General features: G+C 41.3%; 1 protein-coding gene and 1 long non-coding RNA gene across 5 annotated transcripts in view; both read right to left on the reverse strand.

The window, feature by feature from the left end:
* KIZ (kizuna centrosomal protein) overlaps positions 1–18,034 on the reverse strand; it is a 211,425-nt gene that overhangs the window by 157,144 nt on the left and 36,247 nt on the right. For all 4 annotated transcript variants that reach the window (XM_077282783.1, XM_077282785.1, XM_077282784.1 and 1 more), the window contains exons 4-7: positions 13,805–14,450; positions 12,141–12,393; positions 2,093–2,227; positions 880–1,011 (exon numbers count right to left, since the gene is read on the reverse strand). In XM_077282783.1, the coding sequence (XP_077138898.1) occupies positions 880–1,011; positions 2,093–2,227; positions 12,141–12,393; positions 13,805–14,450 (1,166 nt within the window). The remainder of the gene's footprint in view (positions 1–879; positions 1,012–2,092; positions 2,228–12,140; positions 12,394–13,804; positions 14,451–18,034) is intronic.
* LOC143804562 (uncharacterized) lies at positions 12,844–13,750 on the reverse strand. Its single transcript, XR_013221055.1, has 3 exons — positions 13,364–13,750; positions 13,055–13,277; positions 12,844–12,959 (listed from the first exon to the last, which is right to left on the reverse strand). It is a non-coding gene; the product is annotated as an uncharacterized LOC143804562 (long non-coding RNA).

The following is an 18,034-nucleotide window of genomic DNA, read 5'->3' on the forward strand; positions in this document are numbered from 1 at the left end:
TGCTTTACATACAGTATGTAAGATGATAATTAACGCTTAATGCTAGCTATCTGTATGTCCTCTGTATACCATGGAAACACCTTTAGTTTACACGATAGACATGACTTGGATTCATATAGGAACTACCCCGAGAGGGGATATATCCTAGGTTTACATTACAATTAACAAATACTCAGTGGTTAGTGCTGCAGCTTTGCAGCGCTGGGGTCTTGGTACAAATCCCATCAAAGACAACATCTGCAAGTAGTATATCTTGTAGTGAAGCATCTCATAAGCGTGTGCAAAAGTCATTGTGAAGGGAAGGGGAGCAGGGTCAGCTGTGACACTGTCTAATGTGATTGCTGGATTCGGTGTGAATAGCAATAAAGAAGTAGGCAAACATTTATTTCTCTATTTTACCAGTATTGTTCATATTTAGTGCGTACCACTACCATACATTGCCAAGACTTAGAGAAAAAAAAAGAAGTATGAGAATAAAACTTAGGTTTTATTATTTCAAAAGTTAAAATAAAAAAAAAAAAACACTTGAAATAATAAAAAGATATATTTACATTTTTTTCTCCTAGTTTTGGCAGTGGATCCTGTGTTATCAGCATGAGGATAATCATAATGAGACTGCTCACAAGTCTTCAGTAAATAACAAAGTAGAAGTCTAAAATAGTTGCAATGACCAGTTTGAAAATATCAAGATTTCCAACTTTTTTTAGTTTTTTAATACAGATTCGATATGAAACAAAAAGACATCAACTAATAAAAAAAACTTGTTTTAAACAATAGGTCACTTTCTAATGATACACTGCCCTTATCTGTCTTTCTTTGAGTAACCAACATAGGAGTAAAATGAAATAAATGTGGTAACTTTGCGGATAATCTCGATACCTTTTTTCATCTTGGTCAGGACTGATTTCTTTGTATAAGCGTCTTCCACTGTCTCCCTGGAGCTGCTGGGTGACAAGTGCGGCGCAGGCCTCGAGGTCTTCGGTTTTCAGAGGTTTCATCTGATTACAAAGACTAGAAGATAAAGATGTGTTACAATATCGGGAATATACAATGCTAGGAAATATGGAAATATTCTAAATCCATAAAGATAGTTTTTTATCGTTATTTCTAAAGTTTAAAGGAAAGAGTAAAATACGGGAACAGAAGTATCACCCACATAACAAGTAGCACAGAGCTATGCAATGCAGCACAGATACAAGGCAACAATGACATGTTCTGTAAACTGAGCAGTGCGAGCGCAGGCCTTTGGCCGAGTGAGATTCATTTATTGGTACCATATAGAGCTTAGAATATTTTTTGTTTTATCACTCCGTAATGCATTTTTGGACTAGGCAATAAATAGAAAACCATGTTAGACTTGTTGTTTATTTCACTATTCACTGTACCGGATAAAGAACACACTGATTTTATAGCACGGGTCCTTATGGCTGCAGCCAATCATTTTTTTTTTACATCATGAAGAATTTTGTAATTGGGAAGAAAAAAGGAATTGAGATTTTGTTTCTTACACAATCTATTTTTTAATCTCACTTTTGACCCATTCGTGGTCTTGTTTGATCACGGATGGATTACACCGCGATACTCCTTGCACTTGGCACTGCAAAGCACCGATGAGGCGACTGAAGGAGCCGTCTTCCTCTGTCTAACTGCCTAGATGCCACAGTCACTAGCACTGAACCGGACATCGAAGGGGTACAATGCCTGGTATCACAGCTTTCTCTGTTACGGCAGAGTGCCCGCTGTAATATTCAGCAGAAACCCCCGCGATGTGTGGGCGCAGCCAATTTACGCCAATTCAGCAGTAATTACGGTGCATAGGGACAGCCCCATACAAAAGCAGCTGCTGCAAAGGGATTAATGAGGAGAATATATAGGCATGATGAAAAGATTCAGTATAAAACTTGCATTTTATGCAGGGAGTCCAGTGGGCGGTCCTACTCAGTGACTGGTCGCGCTGCTATAGAATGATCACCAAGTTTACGGTTACAGAAGCATCTAGCCTTCTTCACATTTCATCATAGTGTTTCATTGGAACGCATCTCATATACATCACATATAGATCATACAGCGATTCCCCAAAAATATACCATACCTTATAAGGTAATCCCTCCTTTTATGGCCGAGACCACTATCCTGGTACAAGTGAGTAGGAATAGGTTCCATATGTTGTAGCATATCTTCAATGGATTGAAGCAAATGAATAAATCCTTTGGTAGAAAGGCTATTTCTGTAGGGGGGAAAACACAAAACATTACAGCCAAACCCATTAGTTCAGCCAACCCATCATCTGACAAAAATAATCTTATGCTAGATTAAAGGGAATCTGTCAGCAGATGTTTGCTACCCCATCTGAAAGCAGCATCACATAGAGAAACCCTGATTCCAGTGATGTGTCACTTGCTGGGCTGCTTACTGACATTTTGATAAATTCATTGTTTTCTGTGCTGTAGAGCTAGAGTGATTATTTGACTATAGAACTGTGTAAAACCCCGCCCACAACACTGATTGGTAACTTTCTGCCCATGTAAAGTGTACACAGAAATGTGCCAGTCAGCGGTGTGGGCGGGTTTATTCAGAGCTCATGAATATGTTTGACTACCTGACAGCAGATCAAGTAGTCCTCTAGTGATAATCTACTGCTGATAAAACAGTGATTTTATGAAAACTACAAGAAGCAGCCCAGTAAGTGAAACATCGTCAGAATCAGGGTCTCTGCCTCTACATTATGCCGCTCTCACATTAGATGATAAAAACCTGGTGATATATTCCCTTTAAGAGCAATGTCCGTTATAATAGATCATTTCAGGACCTTGGAGCTGTTCCTGGTGTGCATGTGTATGCCAAAGCATGAGCAGCAGCATCTGCATATCCATCAACATTATCACTGCCTGGAAGAGGAGAAGCCATGGACCAGGCGTAGATAAATATCACATACACATATATTCTTATGAATATGTTACATGGGTTAAAACACCGTGTTACACGGCGGCACCCACGGTCATTCTGATGCTCCACCCATGCTTAACAATTTCTGACCACACAGAAGTTTTGCAGCAGCTTCATGAGGCCGATAATACACTTATCAATGTATGCTAAGAAAAAACAGGTGTAAGGCTACGTTCACATTTGCGTTGTGCACCGCAGCGTCGGCGCCGCAACGCACAACGCAAACAAAAACGCAGCAAAACGCATGCACAACGCTGCGTTTTGCGCCGCATGCGTCCTTTTTTTCATTGATTTTGGACGCAGCAAAAATGCAACTTGCTGCGCCCGGACGCGGGCCCGCAGTGACGCATGCGGCGCAAAACGCAAGTGCGACGCATGTCCATGCGCCCCTATGTTAAATATAGGGGCGCATGACGCATGCGGCGACGCTGCGGCGCCGACCGCAAATGTGAACGTAGCCTAAGTACATAAAGCTCCAAAAATTGAAGGCACTTAAAAGGTTATCCACTATAATATTTTTTTTATTTTTTAAATGTGCCTATGGTGGTCTTATACTTAAGATACATACCTAACTTACTGGACCCCACCATTTCTCCACATGTCTGCCGGTCTCCTTCAACTAGCTGAAAGAAGCCTATTAGCTCCCTCTTTAAGCTTAGAGAAAAAAGCACGGAGGCTGCAGAGGTCATACCAAAGTCTACCCACCAGAAAGTAAGGAGACTAGCAGGGTGCAAAGGAATGGTTTTCATCCAATATATACATTTTTATTTTTTTTTAAGAAAACCTTATGTAAAAACGTGTTAGGGTATGTTTCCACGGTCAGAAAACCTTCAGGATTTGCTGCCGATTGGATGCTACGTGCAGTCACAGCATCCAATCCGCAGCGTCCAGAGGTTACAGCATAGTGGAGGGGATTTTATGTATCCGGACATGCGGCGCGTCTTTCCAGACTGCAGCATGTCTATTTATCTTGCGGAGACACTCCGTCTCCGCAAGATAAATAACCAAATCTATGAATATGATGCGGTGATTCCGGATGTGTTCAATGAACAAATCCAGAATCACTGTGCATACAACAGGGGGCGGCACTTTTGGGCGCAGGGGGGAATCCACTGCATTCTAAGTGCAGACATAACGCCCCGTGGAAACATACCCCAAGGCTCAAAATATTAACAAAATGTTTTTTGAATGTAGTTTAGACATTAAAAATATGAAAGATCTGTGGGCAGTGGCCCCATCAGCACAATACAAATGAGGGGCAAATAAAGTAGAAAGGGTTAATTGAATGTAAAATACACAGACTGAGCATTGAAGATGGATACTCACATACATTCAGGAGCCAAAAAGGGTAACGCCAAGCACACAGTTGTAGATTTAAACATTTTTTTCACATACTGATAAAGATGTACAGTGGTGTAAGATACCTCATCAATCAAACAAAACGCTCCTATTGGGCGTTTCGCATCAAGCTTCATCAAGGGGTGTGGGTTTTTTGCTTGTTTTTTTAAAGACAACCATGGAACATATTTTTTTAATAAAATCTTACAGTGGTAAACTTCTTTAAGTGTTCCCGATTTTTGGATGAGGAAAAATATGTGTCAGGTTTATCACTGCAGTTACACTTACATGACCTCATGAAGCACATACACCACTTTTTTTATTATGTCAGATACTGTCAAGGGTAGGGAACATGAGCCGGCTTCCAGCGCTGGAGTCCTGGGTTCTAATCCCACCTTGGACAACATCTGCAAGGAGCTTGTATGTTATCTCCGTGTTTGCGTGGGTTTCCTCCGGGTTCTCCGGTTTCCTCCCACATTCCAAAGACATACTGATAGGGAATTTAGATTGTGAGCCCCATCGGGGACAGTGATGATAATGTGTGCAACCTATAAAGCGCTGCGGAATATGTTAGCGCTATATAAAAAAATAAAGATTATTATTATTATGGGTAGAAGTACAAAGGTATAGTGGGGTCTAGCAGGTGATTATCTATTGTTTTTTGTTTCGTTTACTATAAAGACCACCATGAGACAATATGTAATGTAAATATTGGAGTGGACAATCCATGTAATATTTTCATCAGTCAGTAGAACCTAGTTTTGTAATGCTAATATAATTTGCTAGGGGTAATGAATAAGCCTTCAGGAACCTACGGCAGAAATAAACCTGTAACAACAGCGATGGGAATCACTAGTGTAGGCCTCTTGTACTCAAGTGGACTTGAAAATCTTAATATGTTTGCCTGTCACAAAATATGATGAAGGATCATAAAGCATAAATCCTTCAAGCATAAAGAGGCCAGCTGATAATTAATAACTGGTAGAGGTGCCCGGGTAATTGCCACCACATCGGCCAGGAGAGGCAGGCCCAGCCGATCAGTATGGAGGAGCAGCCGCCGATGACTATCTCTTGGTTTCTGGAGATCAGATCTCCCAGACCACCTGCAGACACACACATCTACTTGTTGTGGTGGACAAATGAGGATTTGGTGAAGGCTTCAGTTGTTTAATAATGCAAATTAAGATTTAAGCATCGGAACAATAGAAATCTGTTAATCCTTTTTACAGCGTTGTAAATGGCCATTCAGGCTTCCCTTCCAGACCGCCTGCTTTGTGTAGGGTTTAACTTAAATAGGCACTACAAGAATCAGATATCTGCCCAGCCACACAGAATCCTGGCCAGCTTTCAAGCCATTTTTGGATGGGAATTATTGAGAGCATCATTTGACTTTTCTTTACAACCCCAGTCACACAATAGATACCATTAGCACTAAAGAATAGATTCCTATATCTTCCAGGACAGAATATGACAATAAACCCAGGGCAGAGTTTGCCGGCAGCTGTACATCCATCACCGCACTGTTTGTTTTAGCTCCACTAGAACCTCGATTCAGATAAGCAGGGCTTTTCTTCGCTTTCTCCACCAGTCTCACCAAACCTTTCTTTCGGAAGATAACTCATTTTTCTCCATTGTGATTACATCTGGGTGGTCTTTCTGGGTGCCACTTGAGGGGACGGCGATAATAAGGAGGAGGCGGAGGAGAAGGATGGGACACCAGTAGAAAGAAGAACAGAATTTATGACAATCTGCAGCAGGCGTGGGATCAGAGGCCAGCAAACAAGGGGTTCCTCGCTTTTACAGGTTGCTTCCTGGTAACGGTCTGATTAGGCCGACAGCGTGAATTGTACATGTGACAATCAGCTCCTCTCCAGGCCGGCAATGCACACGTGGAAGGCCTCTCTGATACTGAATAGATTGCAAACACACATCCCTGGAAATTTACTTTTTAGCTTATAAAGAGTCACCACATTTTCCGATACAAACTGCAAAAGGATTGTATCCGGGCAAGATTACAATACAATGAAAGAACATCTCCATGAACAAAAGCCTTCCCGTAGTTCCAAAATTCATGGACTACTTTCCAAGAAATTAATCTTTGAAGCATTATGCAAATTAAATGCTTAGTGCAATGTGGGTGGTCCTGAGCACCATTCCGCAGTCAGTCACCCAGCGTCTCACCACCCCGTCACCAGTTCGCTGTCAATCAATGGAGCAGGGAGAAGTGGAGCGGCCGGATTCATTGAGGGATGGTGCTCAGGACCACCCACATGGCACCTAATTTGCATATTCGTCCATCGGATTTGGAAGTACTGATATGCTTCTCAGGGTCAGCTTCCCTACATGGCTTTATGCCTCATTTGCAATGTAATTTTGCCTGACAGACTCCCTTTAAGTATCTCAAACCTGATGTACTTACTTTTTAAAAAAAATCCTACTGTAAATGACTGTGAGCCTTTTTGAAAGGATTCCATGCTCAAGCTGGACTCAAAAAATGCTCACTTTTATTTTAGGCTCATATAGACATTGTGACATGGATTTTCAAAGTACCGGAAGTCCAACAGCTCTATCAGGTCTAAGACATCTATGCAATAATATATGTAGTTTTTTTTCAGAAATCTGGTGACAAAGCCACTTTATATACATAATGTACATAATACTACACATCCCTTATACCTAAAAAAAAAACCTGTCAGCATGGCTGGCCTGTTTTATTCAATTATTATGTTTCTTATAACAATTATATATGTTTTGTGTTTTGCTAAATCACAACCTGGGATTTCACAGTTTTTTTTTTTTAAGGTTTGTGTCAGTTCATGGGAAGAACACACCTACAATTGTGAACATTTGTGTTGTTTGCTTCACAATAAAAAGAAAAAACAAACAGGACAAAATATCTACAAAAATTCAGTGTGCCTAACTATTCACACCCCTAAAGTCAGTACTTTATAGAGCCTCCTTTTGCAGCAATTACAGCTGTAAGTTGCTTTGGATAAGTCTCTGAGCTTTCCACATCTTGCCGCTGGGATTTTTGCCCATTCCAAGGCAAAACTGCTCCAGCTCCTTCAAGTTAGATGGTTTCCTCTGGTGAGCAGCAATCTTCAAGTCTGACCACAGATTCTCAATTGGATTCAGGTCTGGGCTTTGACTAGGCCTCTCCAAAACATTTATACATTTGCCCTTAAACCACTCAAGTATTGCTTTAGCAGTATGCTTTGCGTCATTGTCTTGTTGGAAGGTGAACCTCTGTCCCATTCTCAAATCACTGACAAACAGTTGTTGGTCAGGATTATCCCTGTATTTCGCACCGTCCATCTTCCCCTCGACTTTGATCATTTTCCCTGTCCCTGTTGCCAAAAACATTCCCACAGCATGATGCTGCCACCACCATGTTTCACTGTGGGGATGGTGTTCATGGGGTGATAAGCTGTGTTGGTTGGGCACCAGACATAGCATTTACCTTGATGGACAAAAAGTTCAATCTTGGTCTCATTTGACCTCGGCACCTTCCTCAATACATTTGGAGAGTCTCCCACATTTTTTGAAACTCGAAACAAGCCTTCCAACTTTTGTGTGTAAGTAAAGGCTTTTTTCTGCACAGTCGTTCATAAAGGCCACCTCTACGGAATGTACAGCTTACTGTGGTCTTATGGACAGATATTCCAGTCACTGCTTGGGAACTCTGCAGCTTCTTCAGGGTTACCAATGGTTTTTGTGCCGTTTCTCTGATTAATGCCCACTTTGCCAGGCTGAGAGTTTTGGTGGGTAGCCCTCTCTTGGCAGTTTTGTTGTGATACCGGGTTCTTTCCATTTGATATTCACGGATTTGATGGTGCTCCGGGGATCATCAGAGATTGGGATATTTTTTTATAACTTAACCCCGACTTGAACTTCTCATAAACTTTGTCCCTGACTTGATTGGAGATCTCCTTGGTCATCATGGTCATCATGGTGTTTGGTTAGTGGTGCTTCTTGCTCAATGGTGTTGCAGCCTCTGTGGCCTTTTAGAAAAGGTAAAGTGTATATACTGACAAGTCATGTGACACTTAGATTGAACACAAGGGGACTTCCTTTCATTAAGCAATGTGACTTACGAAGGTAATTGCTTGCACCAGGAATTGTTGGTGTCTTCATAACAAAAGGGGTGAATATATATGCACATGCGAATTTTTAGTTATTTGATCCCATAAATTAAATTTTTGTCTATAATTTTCTCACTTCACTTCACCAACTTAAGAATATTTAGTGCTGATGCATCACACACAAATCGGATTACAAAAATATTTAAACACAGGTTGTAATATAACAAAATAAGTAATACTTTTACAAGCCCCTTTAACTTTTTATAGCCCTGGTAGTTAATAGCAAATTCAAGTACTTACTATAAACAGACAGCTCAGGTGTAGTGACTGCTCCTCCTAAAACATGTCTGCTTAAAGCGAACATGTCAACAGGATTTTGCTAAGTAAACTACAGACACTGTCAGGTTGGAAGTTAAACCGATTAAAAGAATTTGTGAGGTGAATACATCAGTCTTGTGGTTCTTGTGTAATCAGTGTTAGAAGTTTTCAGTTAATGATATGCCCGTGCTCCGGGGCGGGACTGTAAGCGGCAGAGTCTTATCTTCCTGATCTAAGCCAGAGAAACCAAGGAAAGACCTGCCCACAGGCTGCCTCGAAGCACAAACAGTCTGTCTGTATGATAAAGAACATGTTTGTGGATGCCCCCTATATTTCCATTATCAGATGATGGACAGGAGTGAGGACCTGCTTTTTTTGTGGACTAAGTTGAAGCTTTTGTTGGGACATTTTACACAACATTTGGGATCACATTTATCTGGCGCTCTACGCTGAGCACTTACGTTGGGGTTTCCATCTAAATATCTGAGTGACCTGATTCAGATGATACCCCCAAGAGATTCATTCACTATAATGAGGCAACAGCATTCCTCTGGACTTCGTCTGGCCTATGTTCAATGTTGTCTTTTTTCCAGACGTGCACAAAACTATGGCAGACCGTGCTTTTATGCAACGCCTAAAGACGGACACCGCTGGATCATAGGCAGCCAAACTGCATCCATAGTGCCTCCATCTGCCTCATTATAGGGAATCTTGCGCCAGGGGTTCTATCTGAATCACGTATTTTAGAGATTTACATGGAAACCCCGATGAAACTGTTCAGCGTAGAATGCAGGATAAATGTGTGCTGTGCCTTACTGCAATCTCTGGGAGGTAGAATGAACAAATCAACAGCAGGTAAAGAATCAGTGTTATTTATTTTTTTATGCTGTTTTTCGTTCGGTGTAAGCAATTAAACGACTTTATTTTTCGGGTCAGTGCGATTAAAGTGATACAAGATTTATGTTAGGTTTTCATGTTTGGCTGCTGTCACAGACTAAAATATGCTTTTTATTGCATTGCCATATTTTGATAGCAGTGATTTTTCCATATTTTGGCAGACCGAGTCATGTGATAGCTTGTTTTTGGCGGGACGAGAGGACGTTTTTATTGGTGCTATTTTCGGGCAGATGACATTTTTTGATCGCTTTGTATTATGATTTTTGGGGCCACAATGAACAAAATCCAGCAATTCAGGAATTGTTTTCTGGGGGGGGGTAAGGGGTAGTAGGATTATGCCTCTCTGCGTGTGATAAAATTGAAAAGGCAGTTTTATTCTTCGGGACAATATGATTACAGCAATACCTCATTTATATAATTTTTTTATGTTTTTGCGCTTTTACACAATAAAAACTATTTTATAGAAAAAATAATTATTTTTGCATCGCTTTATTCTGAGACCTATAAACTTTTTTTATTTTTCCACAGATGGAACTGTATGACGGCTTCTTTTTTTGCGAGACAAGATGACGTTTTCAGAGATGATATTTATTTACATTCATCTTTTTGATTGCGTTTTACTCCACTTTTTGTTCGACGGAATGATAAAGCATTATTTTTTGCCTAGCTTTTGATTAGTATTTTTGACGGTGTTCACTAAAGGGGTTAATTAGTGGGATAGTTTTACAGGTCAGGTAATTACGGAGACACGGCGATACCAAATATGTGTACTTTTTTTTTTTTTTCATAAAAATATTTTTTGTTTGGGTGCAATATACCGTATATATATTTTATTATTTTGTGATCTAAAAAAAAAAAAATTACGATTTTTTTTCCCCTTTTATTATTCCTATGCTTTACAAACTGTCAGCGCTGCACTGCCAGCAAAATTGGCTGCATCATGCTCTGGGCACAATCTAGCAAGTTTGCTAGCTCTGGCGACCTGGATGTCGTCATGTCGACATCAGGTCAACATGGCAACGATCGGCCCCTCACGATGACGTCACAGAGGCGCCGGAGAGCAGAGGGCGCTCCCTTCCTATGCATGCCTGCTAAATGCTACAATCGATATCGATTGCAGCATTTAGCAGATTAAAGTGCCGGGAGCTGTGCGGGCACGGTGTGACAGCTGTCAGAATCAGATGACACCCGGCGGCGATCGCCCGCACACAGCCTCCTGTGCATGGGAAATCGCCATGACGTATATATAATACAATTGCCGGGAAGAGGTTAATATAGTTTTGTTTTTTTATTTAGATGTTTATTTAAAGCAGTGTCCCCAATCTGCGGCCCACAATATCCTTCTGTGCAGCTCTCAGCCATCTGTATAGTGTCTGGTCACATGTCTTTTCGATGTCATGCAGAAATCAGTGACACATAGAGACATTTAATACATATAGAAAGTAATATTTTTGTAATATTGTGGCTCACTGGTTTGATTCAATCTGACAATGTGGCCTTTGAGCCCAAAATGGTTGTGCACAGTTGATTTAAAGAGAACGGGTCAGCATGATTTAGAAATGTAAAGCACAGGAGTTCCATAAAGGTGCTGTTATACAGAATAAAATCGATACCTTTAGTGAAGACATCCCCTCCGTGGTTGTTTTTTAATCCACATTTTAAGTTTTTGGGCCATTAGCATAAGGTTGATGGTGTTGTGGGTAGGGATTTCGGCTCCTGTCTCGGCCCCTTTGCCTGCTTCGGGTGTCTGTATGACAGGTCACTGCTATGTGAACGACCTGCCTCCTATTTAAAAGTTTGCGCTAGTGCTATCCTTGTAATGGTCAATGTGTGCAGGCATTGCCCTTAAGGTGGTCCTCAAAAAAAAAAAAAAAATGGTGCGGATGGAGATGCTTGCGCAGACTTAGATATCGGCTCAAATAAATCTCTAAAGGACAGCACTGAACTGAGCTCTCAATCTGAAAATGCGACGCCACTGGCGCCATTTTGTTGAAGACCGATGGGAGATCAATCTGCGTACACGCCACTTGAGGCAAGGATGGTGCTGGCATAAAACTTCAAACACGAGGCAGGTGACTCCCGAATCAGTGACCTGTCAATACAACACTAAAGGCAGAAGGAGGGATCGGGGCAGGAGCCGAAGACGCTACCCACGGTCCCGCACGGTAGGTTACGTTTTCCCATGTAGAGGGATTTCATAGATTTTAGTGAATGTTGACAACGTGTTTGTCTGTAAAAGAATCTGTGTGCACAGAGCCTAACCTTGACTTTACGCCCACCGGTAAAACGTGCAGTTTTATGTTTTAACGATGGATTTTAAAAGTTGTGTTCTAATTATGTAGAGCCATTTGTACAGTCAACGAGTCACCAGGGCTCCTTGTCTGTGATACTGGAGACGTTGGTGGGCCCGCGTCGCCCTTATATTACACAAGATTTCCCTACCAAAGTTAGCCGTTTGCTGAGGGTGCTGGCGTAGGGTGCGGGCAATAAGCGGATTATCCTACCAGAGAATGTCTGTGACGCCACAACCAGTTTATGTAAAAATTATTTAGGACTTACTGACTAATCGAAGAGATTGATGAAGAATCCTCATAGGAATCATGTTCTGGGGAGCTTATTAACGTGTTGCATGTCTTCTTGTCAGATGCAAGAGGTTTCGCCTCAAGTTCATTTACTTCTTGAATTTTTTTCCCATCAATAACGTCCAGCAGATCTTCAGCGGACAGGTCGTCTGATTCGGTAATGGACACCGTGAGGTCACTGCTGCTGTCAAAAACATCACTGTCTTCCTTTTTTGAGGCTGGATGAGAAGCTGTAGAGAACAAGACAATAGCTGGACTCTTACATTCAATCAGCACTTTCTAGATCCCCGGAAAACCCATGAAACGCGTCAGTATTGAGTGAACAGAGCAGAGTGTGAGGTGGTGAATAAATGCTCAAAACTGAACTTCAGGAATGGAAAACCCTTCGATTAAACCATTTCAGCAACTAAGATTTTCCACTCAAATTTGTAACTGAAAATCCCCAACAGAATAAAGTAGCAGCAAAGTGGATGGGGTTTGATCAAATTTAAAAAACATATTTTTGCCGATTGCCAGCAGATTACACTCATTGAGGATTACTCTTACAGCTAGGTTTAATAGAAAAAAAAAATGTCTGCATTCAAAAGATTTATCGTTAAAAAAAACTATAATAACCACACCCCTGAGCTTCAATAACAATACTCTCCTATGCCCATTGGTTCCTAGCATTCAGGGTCCACCAATGACAAGTCAACACATGACTGCTGCATCCAATCGAAGGCTTTGTAGCTCACATATGATGACAAATCAGCGCTGGAAGTTTTGTGTAGAAGGATCGGAGAGGATCAGGGAAGCCCTGCCGCCATGAAAGCAAGCATAGTTTTTGTTATATACACACACGTGCTCAGCTATTTTTTGGGGAACAAAATGTGAAAAAAAAAACTTATTTACTTATTTATCATTCTGATTTCTCTGCACGTTATGTCTGGGTTTGTGGCGGAAACTTTCAATATCTCAACGTAACTCATCTGTACATTGAAGAGGAAATCTACAGTGAGAATTCTATTCAGTGTCTTCTGAATTCGCCGGAGATTTCTTCACCAGCAATGTCCAAGCTTCTGCCAAAGCCATCTACCATAGCACAAACAAATGCAAGTACCATCAAGGTGGACAACTAGAGGGATATAAAAAATGGTGTAATCTTAAATTCTATAATACGCTTACTACCCGAATCAAACAGGCCACCATCCGTAGACATACCAGAAACTACCCGAGACATCAGTCTAAAGTCCTCCAAGACTTCCAGAGGCGACTGTAAGGAAACACAGAAGGACTAGCTCTGAATGACAACTCCCTGAGGCAGGGTCACTTTTGTAGGTAATAATCAAGGAGATAAAAAGCAAATAATACATAATCGAAAACTGTAATTTTGTGTTCTGGACTGAAGTTTTTACAAGGAGGATAAGAAAATACTAAATTTGAGTATATAAATATAAAAAAAAACATAAAATATCAAATATTAAACAGGCAAACTCATCCAAGAAAAAAAAAAAACTAAGTATAAGAACAAATGTTTCTTCTGCTTCACTTTCACTCAGAAGATTACCTGCTGCAGACCAAGGACAATAAAGAACATATCAAAGAAAATGGAAAATAGTATAGGATAAAGGAAAAATAAATATATAAGTGAAGGCATCATACCTGACAGATTTTCACCGGCGCTCGGGTTATCTGATGTTTGGTTATTTATGTAATCACAGGCATCAGGTGGAGATCCGGAGGGGCTCGCGTGTGGAAATCTCTCTTCATTAGGAACCAGCCGTTCATACATCAATGAATCTTCCACCTTGTTGCCTGGGCTGTCATTCTGTAAATCCCCTGTTCTGTTCTCTGGACTTAATCTTTTCAGAGTCTGTGCGCTAAGTTGTGCAGATTGCCTGCTTTCAACTAAATGTTTCCTAGCACTTTGAGTCTTGTCGATCTCTGCGCGGTGTGTTCTCGCATCCTCAGAAGAAGCGACGGATGTGACCGGCATTTTTTGCCTAATCTGGAAGGATGATGTCTCCCCATCTATTTTGTCAGGCTTATTTAAGCACTGAGTATCACTATTAGCTGGTACTACACAGCTGTCTGTCACATTGCTGGTTATTGCTGCCTGTCTGACTGGATGTGGGTCACAAATAGAAAAGCTCTTTGTGGGCTGGGGAGATTTCCTCTGTGTAAGGCAATGTTCAATGCTTGAGTTGGCTGACATTTGGCGGCCCATGAAGATTGTTGCTGGATGATAGATTCTTCTTGACATGTCGGCGCTTGTGTTAATTTCTGCCTGTCGTGAAACTTGCGGCACCTGGAAAATAGAGGTTGTGGGGCTTTAAGAAAGAATTGGAAGCCGAGAAATTGTTTTTCTTTCCTCCTACAAAATGGAATATCTTTTGTTTCAAAAACAAGTATTAAAATGCTTTTAGGATGCTGGATAAAGATTCCATACTGTTCTGTAAAGGGCACCGAATATTACGGTTTATTTTCTCGACCTAAGAAAAACCCACGAAAACAAACTGGAGAATTTATCATCATTTCAAGACAGTTTTTCATGGCATTAAAAACTCAAACTACGGCGTGTTACATACGAACAACAGAATTGGTGACTTTCACTTTTTCTCCTACTATTAAAAAAGTATCAGGGTCAGTTGGTGGGGAACAGCGAGGGGCATGGAAAACAGTCCCATACAAAAGATTACATATAAAACCAAACTGGCACAAATCTACACTGATTACTAGCAGGAGGAATAATGGTGGAGGGAAAAGAATAGATCCAGCAGGTAAAGCAACACACATTGTGGTGTGCACCTATATACTGAAGCCCAAAATATCATATGTACTAAAGGGTACAAGAGCCAGAAGTGTAGAGTGGAACAGGGAAATGGGTCATGTATAGTATTGCTTACCCATGATAAGGGAGGATCAACATAAACCTGCCACCACGGCCCCGACGCGCGTTTCGCATGTAGCTTTGCAGATTTTAAGCTCTGACGAGCAGGGTCTTCATTATTTTGCTCTAATTATTGTATTATGAACTGCTGAATTGTAAAGCGCTGCAGAATATGTTGGCGTCATATATAAATATTATTATTATAGCTTTCTCAAGGGCACACCTCCCCTTGAACAACACATTGTGTGTTGTGTTACTTGCTGGATCTACTCTTTGCCCTCCACAATTATTCCTCCTTATTTTGACATATTTATATACTGATGATATTTATGTTTTATGTACTGTTTCAATAAATTGTTTTTCATTTATTGGTCGTTTGTGGCTACTCCATTTTTGTTTGATCAGTATTATGCTTGGAGCACTCCATCGATTGATTAGGAGGTATTGGTCTATTATGTAGGAGGACGTTATACTCTAGTCCTTTACCTTTATAATGTTTGTTTGCCTTATGAATTTTTTGTCATTGGCATGCATAGATTTAATTTTCTGGCTTTACAAGAGTTTTCCATGGCGATAATATTGATAGTGGGCACATTGTTATTAGACGTTGGCTATGCTGTCCATAAAGGGAGATAGTCATAAGCAGCAGCTTAAGACCCCGATGACGGTAGATTACCTCCCTTGAGAGAAAAGGGATGTGAATGCTGAAATACAAGGTGCTTACTTGCCTCGAGATCTGCCATCAATAAAGGATCGAGTCACCCACGTACATTAGGTGGTCTGCTGGCACATCCCCGCATCCTCCCGGGTGTAGACGAACATTTGTAGTTACCTCTACAAGGAGGCTCTTTGCAGACACATACAGAATTTCAGTGTAATGTTTTAAATGTGTTCCTTTCGCAAGTATGAAGGGCAAAAATCCTGAAGCCAATTTCCGCAAACGAAGCTTCTGATTTTGCTAGCCAATCATATGGCAAGGCCCTTTAAAGGAAATGTGTCACCAGTTTTCCGCTATCCCATGTGAGAGAAGCATAATGTAGTGGCAAAGACCCTGATTGCAGCGACGTGTCACTTATTCGATTGCTTGCTGTAATCACTGTTTGCTCTACTCAGATCCACCAGATCTCTGTATGCTAAAGTCTGTATAATCCCGCCCACACCACTGAATGTCAGCTTTCTGTGCCCACTGTGCATAGGCAGAAAGCTGCCAATCAAGGTTGGGGGAGTGGTTTGACTACCTGGCAGCAGATCTACTAGCCCTCTAGTGATAAAAGTTTATCAAAACTACAGCAAACGCAGCGGATCAACCTGCAGGCATTTATCAAGTCACTGCAGGACGACTTGAATGCGTGGAGCAAATTCACCCTATCTTTTATAGGTCGGGCAAACCTGATAAAAATGATCTCCTTCCCGCGGTTGCTATACCTGTTTAATGTCCTGCCGTTCTATTTCAGACCCGTAGATGAACGCAGCATCAATCGACTATTTCGTAATTTTATATGGCAGGGAAGGAGACCTAGAATTGGACTGTACATCCTTCAACAGCCTAAGACTAATGGGGGAATCAATTTCCCAGATGTTAAATTATATAATCTGGCAGCTAATATGCGGATCCTTAGGGACTGGCTGAACGGTACATCCACGTATTCATCCAATACCGTGGAATCATCTCTGATGGGTAGTGGGTCCCTGGTAAGCTTATTACATTCCCCTTATCCCTCACTAACATTAGACCACAAAAATAACCCCTTATTCATGTCAATGTGGAAAACGTGGGTGGTGGTGCGTAGGAGGCTGCACTTATCCAGTGGTGTTTCACTTGCACAGTCATTTTCCAATAATCCTAGTTTTCATGATGGAAAGGCACACCCCATCTTCTCTAGATGGCAGAGAGAGGGTTTACGATCCATTGGAGACATAGTTGACACACAGACAAGAACCGTCATTTCATTTGCTCAGGCATGCACTTTGTTTGACTATATACGCGCACATCCTTTTCATTACATGCAGCTGCAAAGCTACGCACATAGTGTCATACACGCTTTCAATGACAATGACTGGCAGGACAAATTACTGAACAAGTTAAATACATGCACTCGGAATAGGGGTCTGGTCTCGGAGTACTATACATTCCTTTGTCCTCTGATACAGTATGATACTGTAGGGGTGGGAATTACAAAATGGCAGGTGGATGATGTCTCCTTTACACCATCTCTTATCTTGCGGGCATTACAGAAAGCACTCAAATATATACCTTCTGTCTCTTATTGGGAAATGGCGTTACAGATCCTACACAAGACCTATGTTTCACCAAAACGTAGTTATCTGATGGGGAATCTGGCGAGCCTGGCCTGTTCTAGATGTGGGGAACCTGAAGCGGACCATTATCACTGCTTTTGGGCTTGTCCACAAATTCAATTGTTCTGGCAGCGTATACATACCTTCGTGTTGACACACACCTCATATAACATCACACTTACTTCAGCCTGGGCTCTCTTTGGTCATATTACGGATAGTGATGTCCATATACCATACCATGATAAAAAATTCCTTTTTATTATCTCAGCTGCAGCTCGTAAAACAGTTCTGCAAAACTGGTTGGCGCCTAAAGTGCCCACATTGCGACTTTTCCTAGAGAAACTTGCTTTTCTGTTTAGAATGGACTGGATAGACGCTTCCCTCCAGAAAGAGAGAAGGACTCAGACATTCTTTGACACATGGGAACCATTTATAGCGATTCTTCCGGCTCACACTAAGCAAGGAATCAGAGATTGTTTTAAGATGACTACTTGGTTCTTGGAACAAACAATAGCAGGTCGTCCGCCTCTGTGAGGATGATTTGCGGTTTGGGACATATGAACCTGCGGATGTGGGAGTGGAAGCCATGTGCTCTCCCCCCTTCCCCCTTCCTCCATTTTCCTCAGGTGTTCTCCTCCCCCCCCCCCCCCCTTTATTTTCCTAAGTATTTTCCTCATGCTTCTCTGTGTTTTTGTTTTTTTTTG

This window comes from Ranitomeya variabilis, chromosome 2 (assembly GCF_051348905.1).
Source record: "Ranitomeya variabilis isolate aRanVar5 chromosome 2, aRanVar5.hap1, whole genome shotgun sequence".
In the NCBI taxonomy this organism is placed as follows: domain Eukaryota; kingdom Metazoa; phylum Chordata; class Amphibia; order Anura; family Dendrobatidae; genus Ranitomeya; species Ranitomeya variabilis.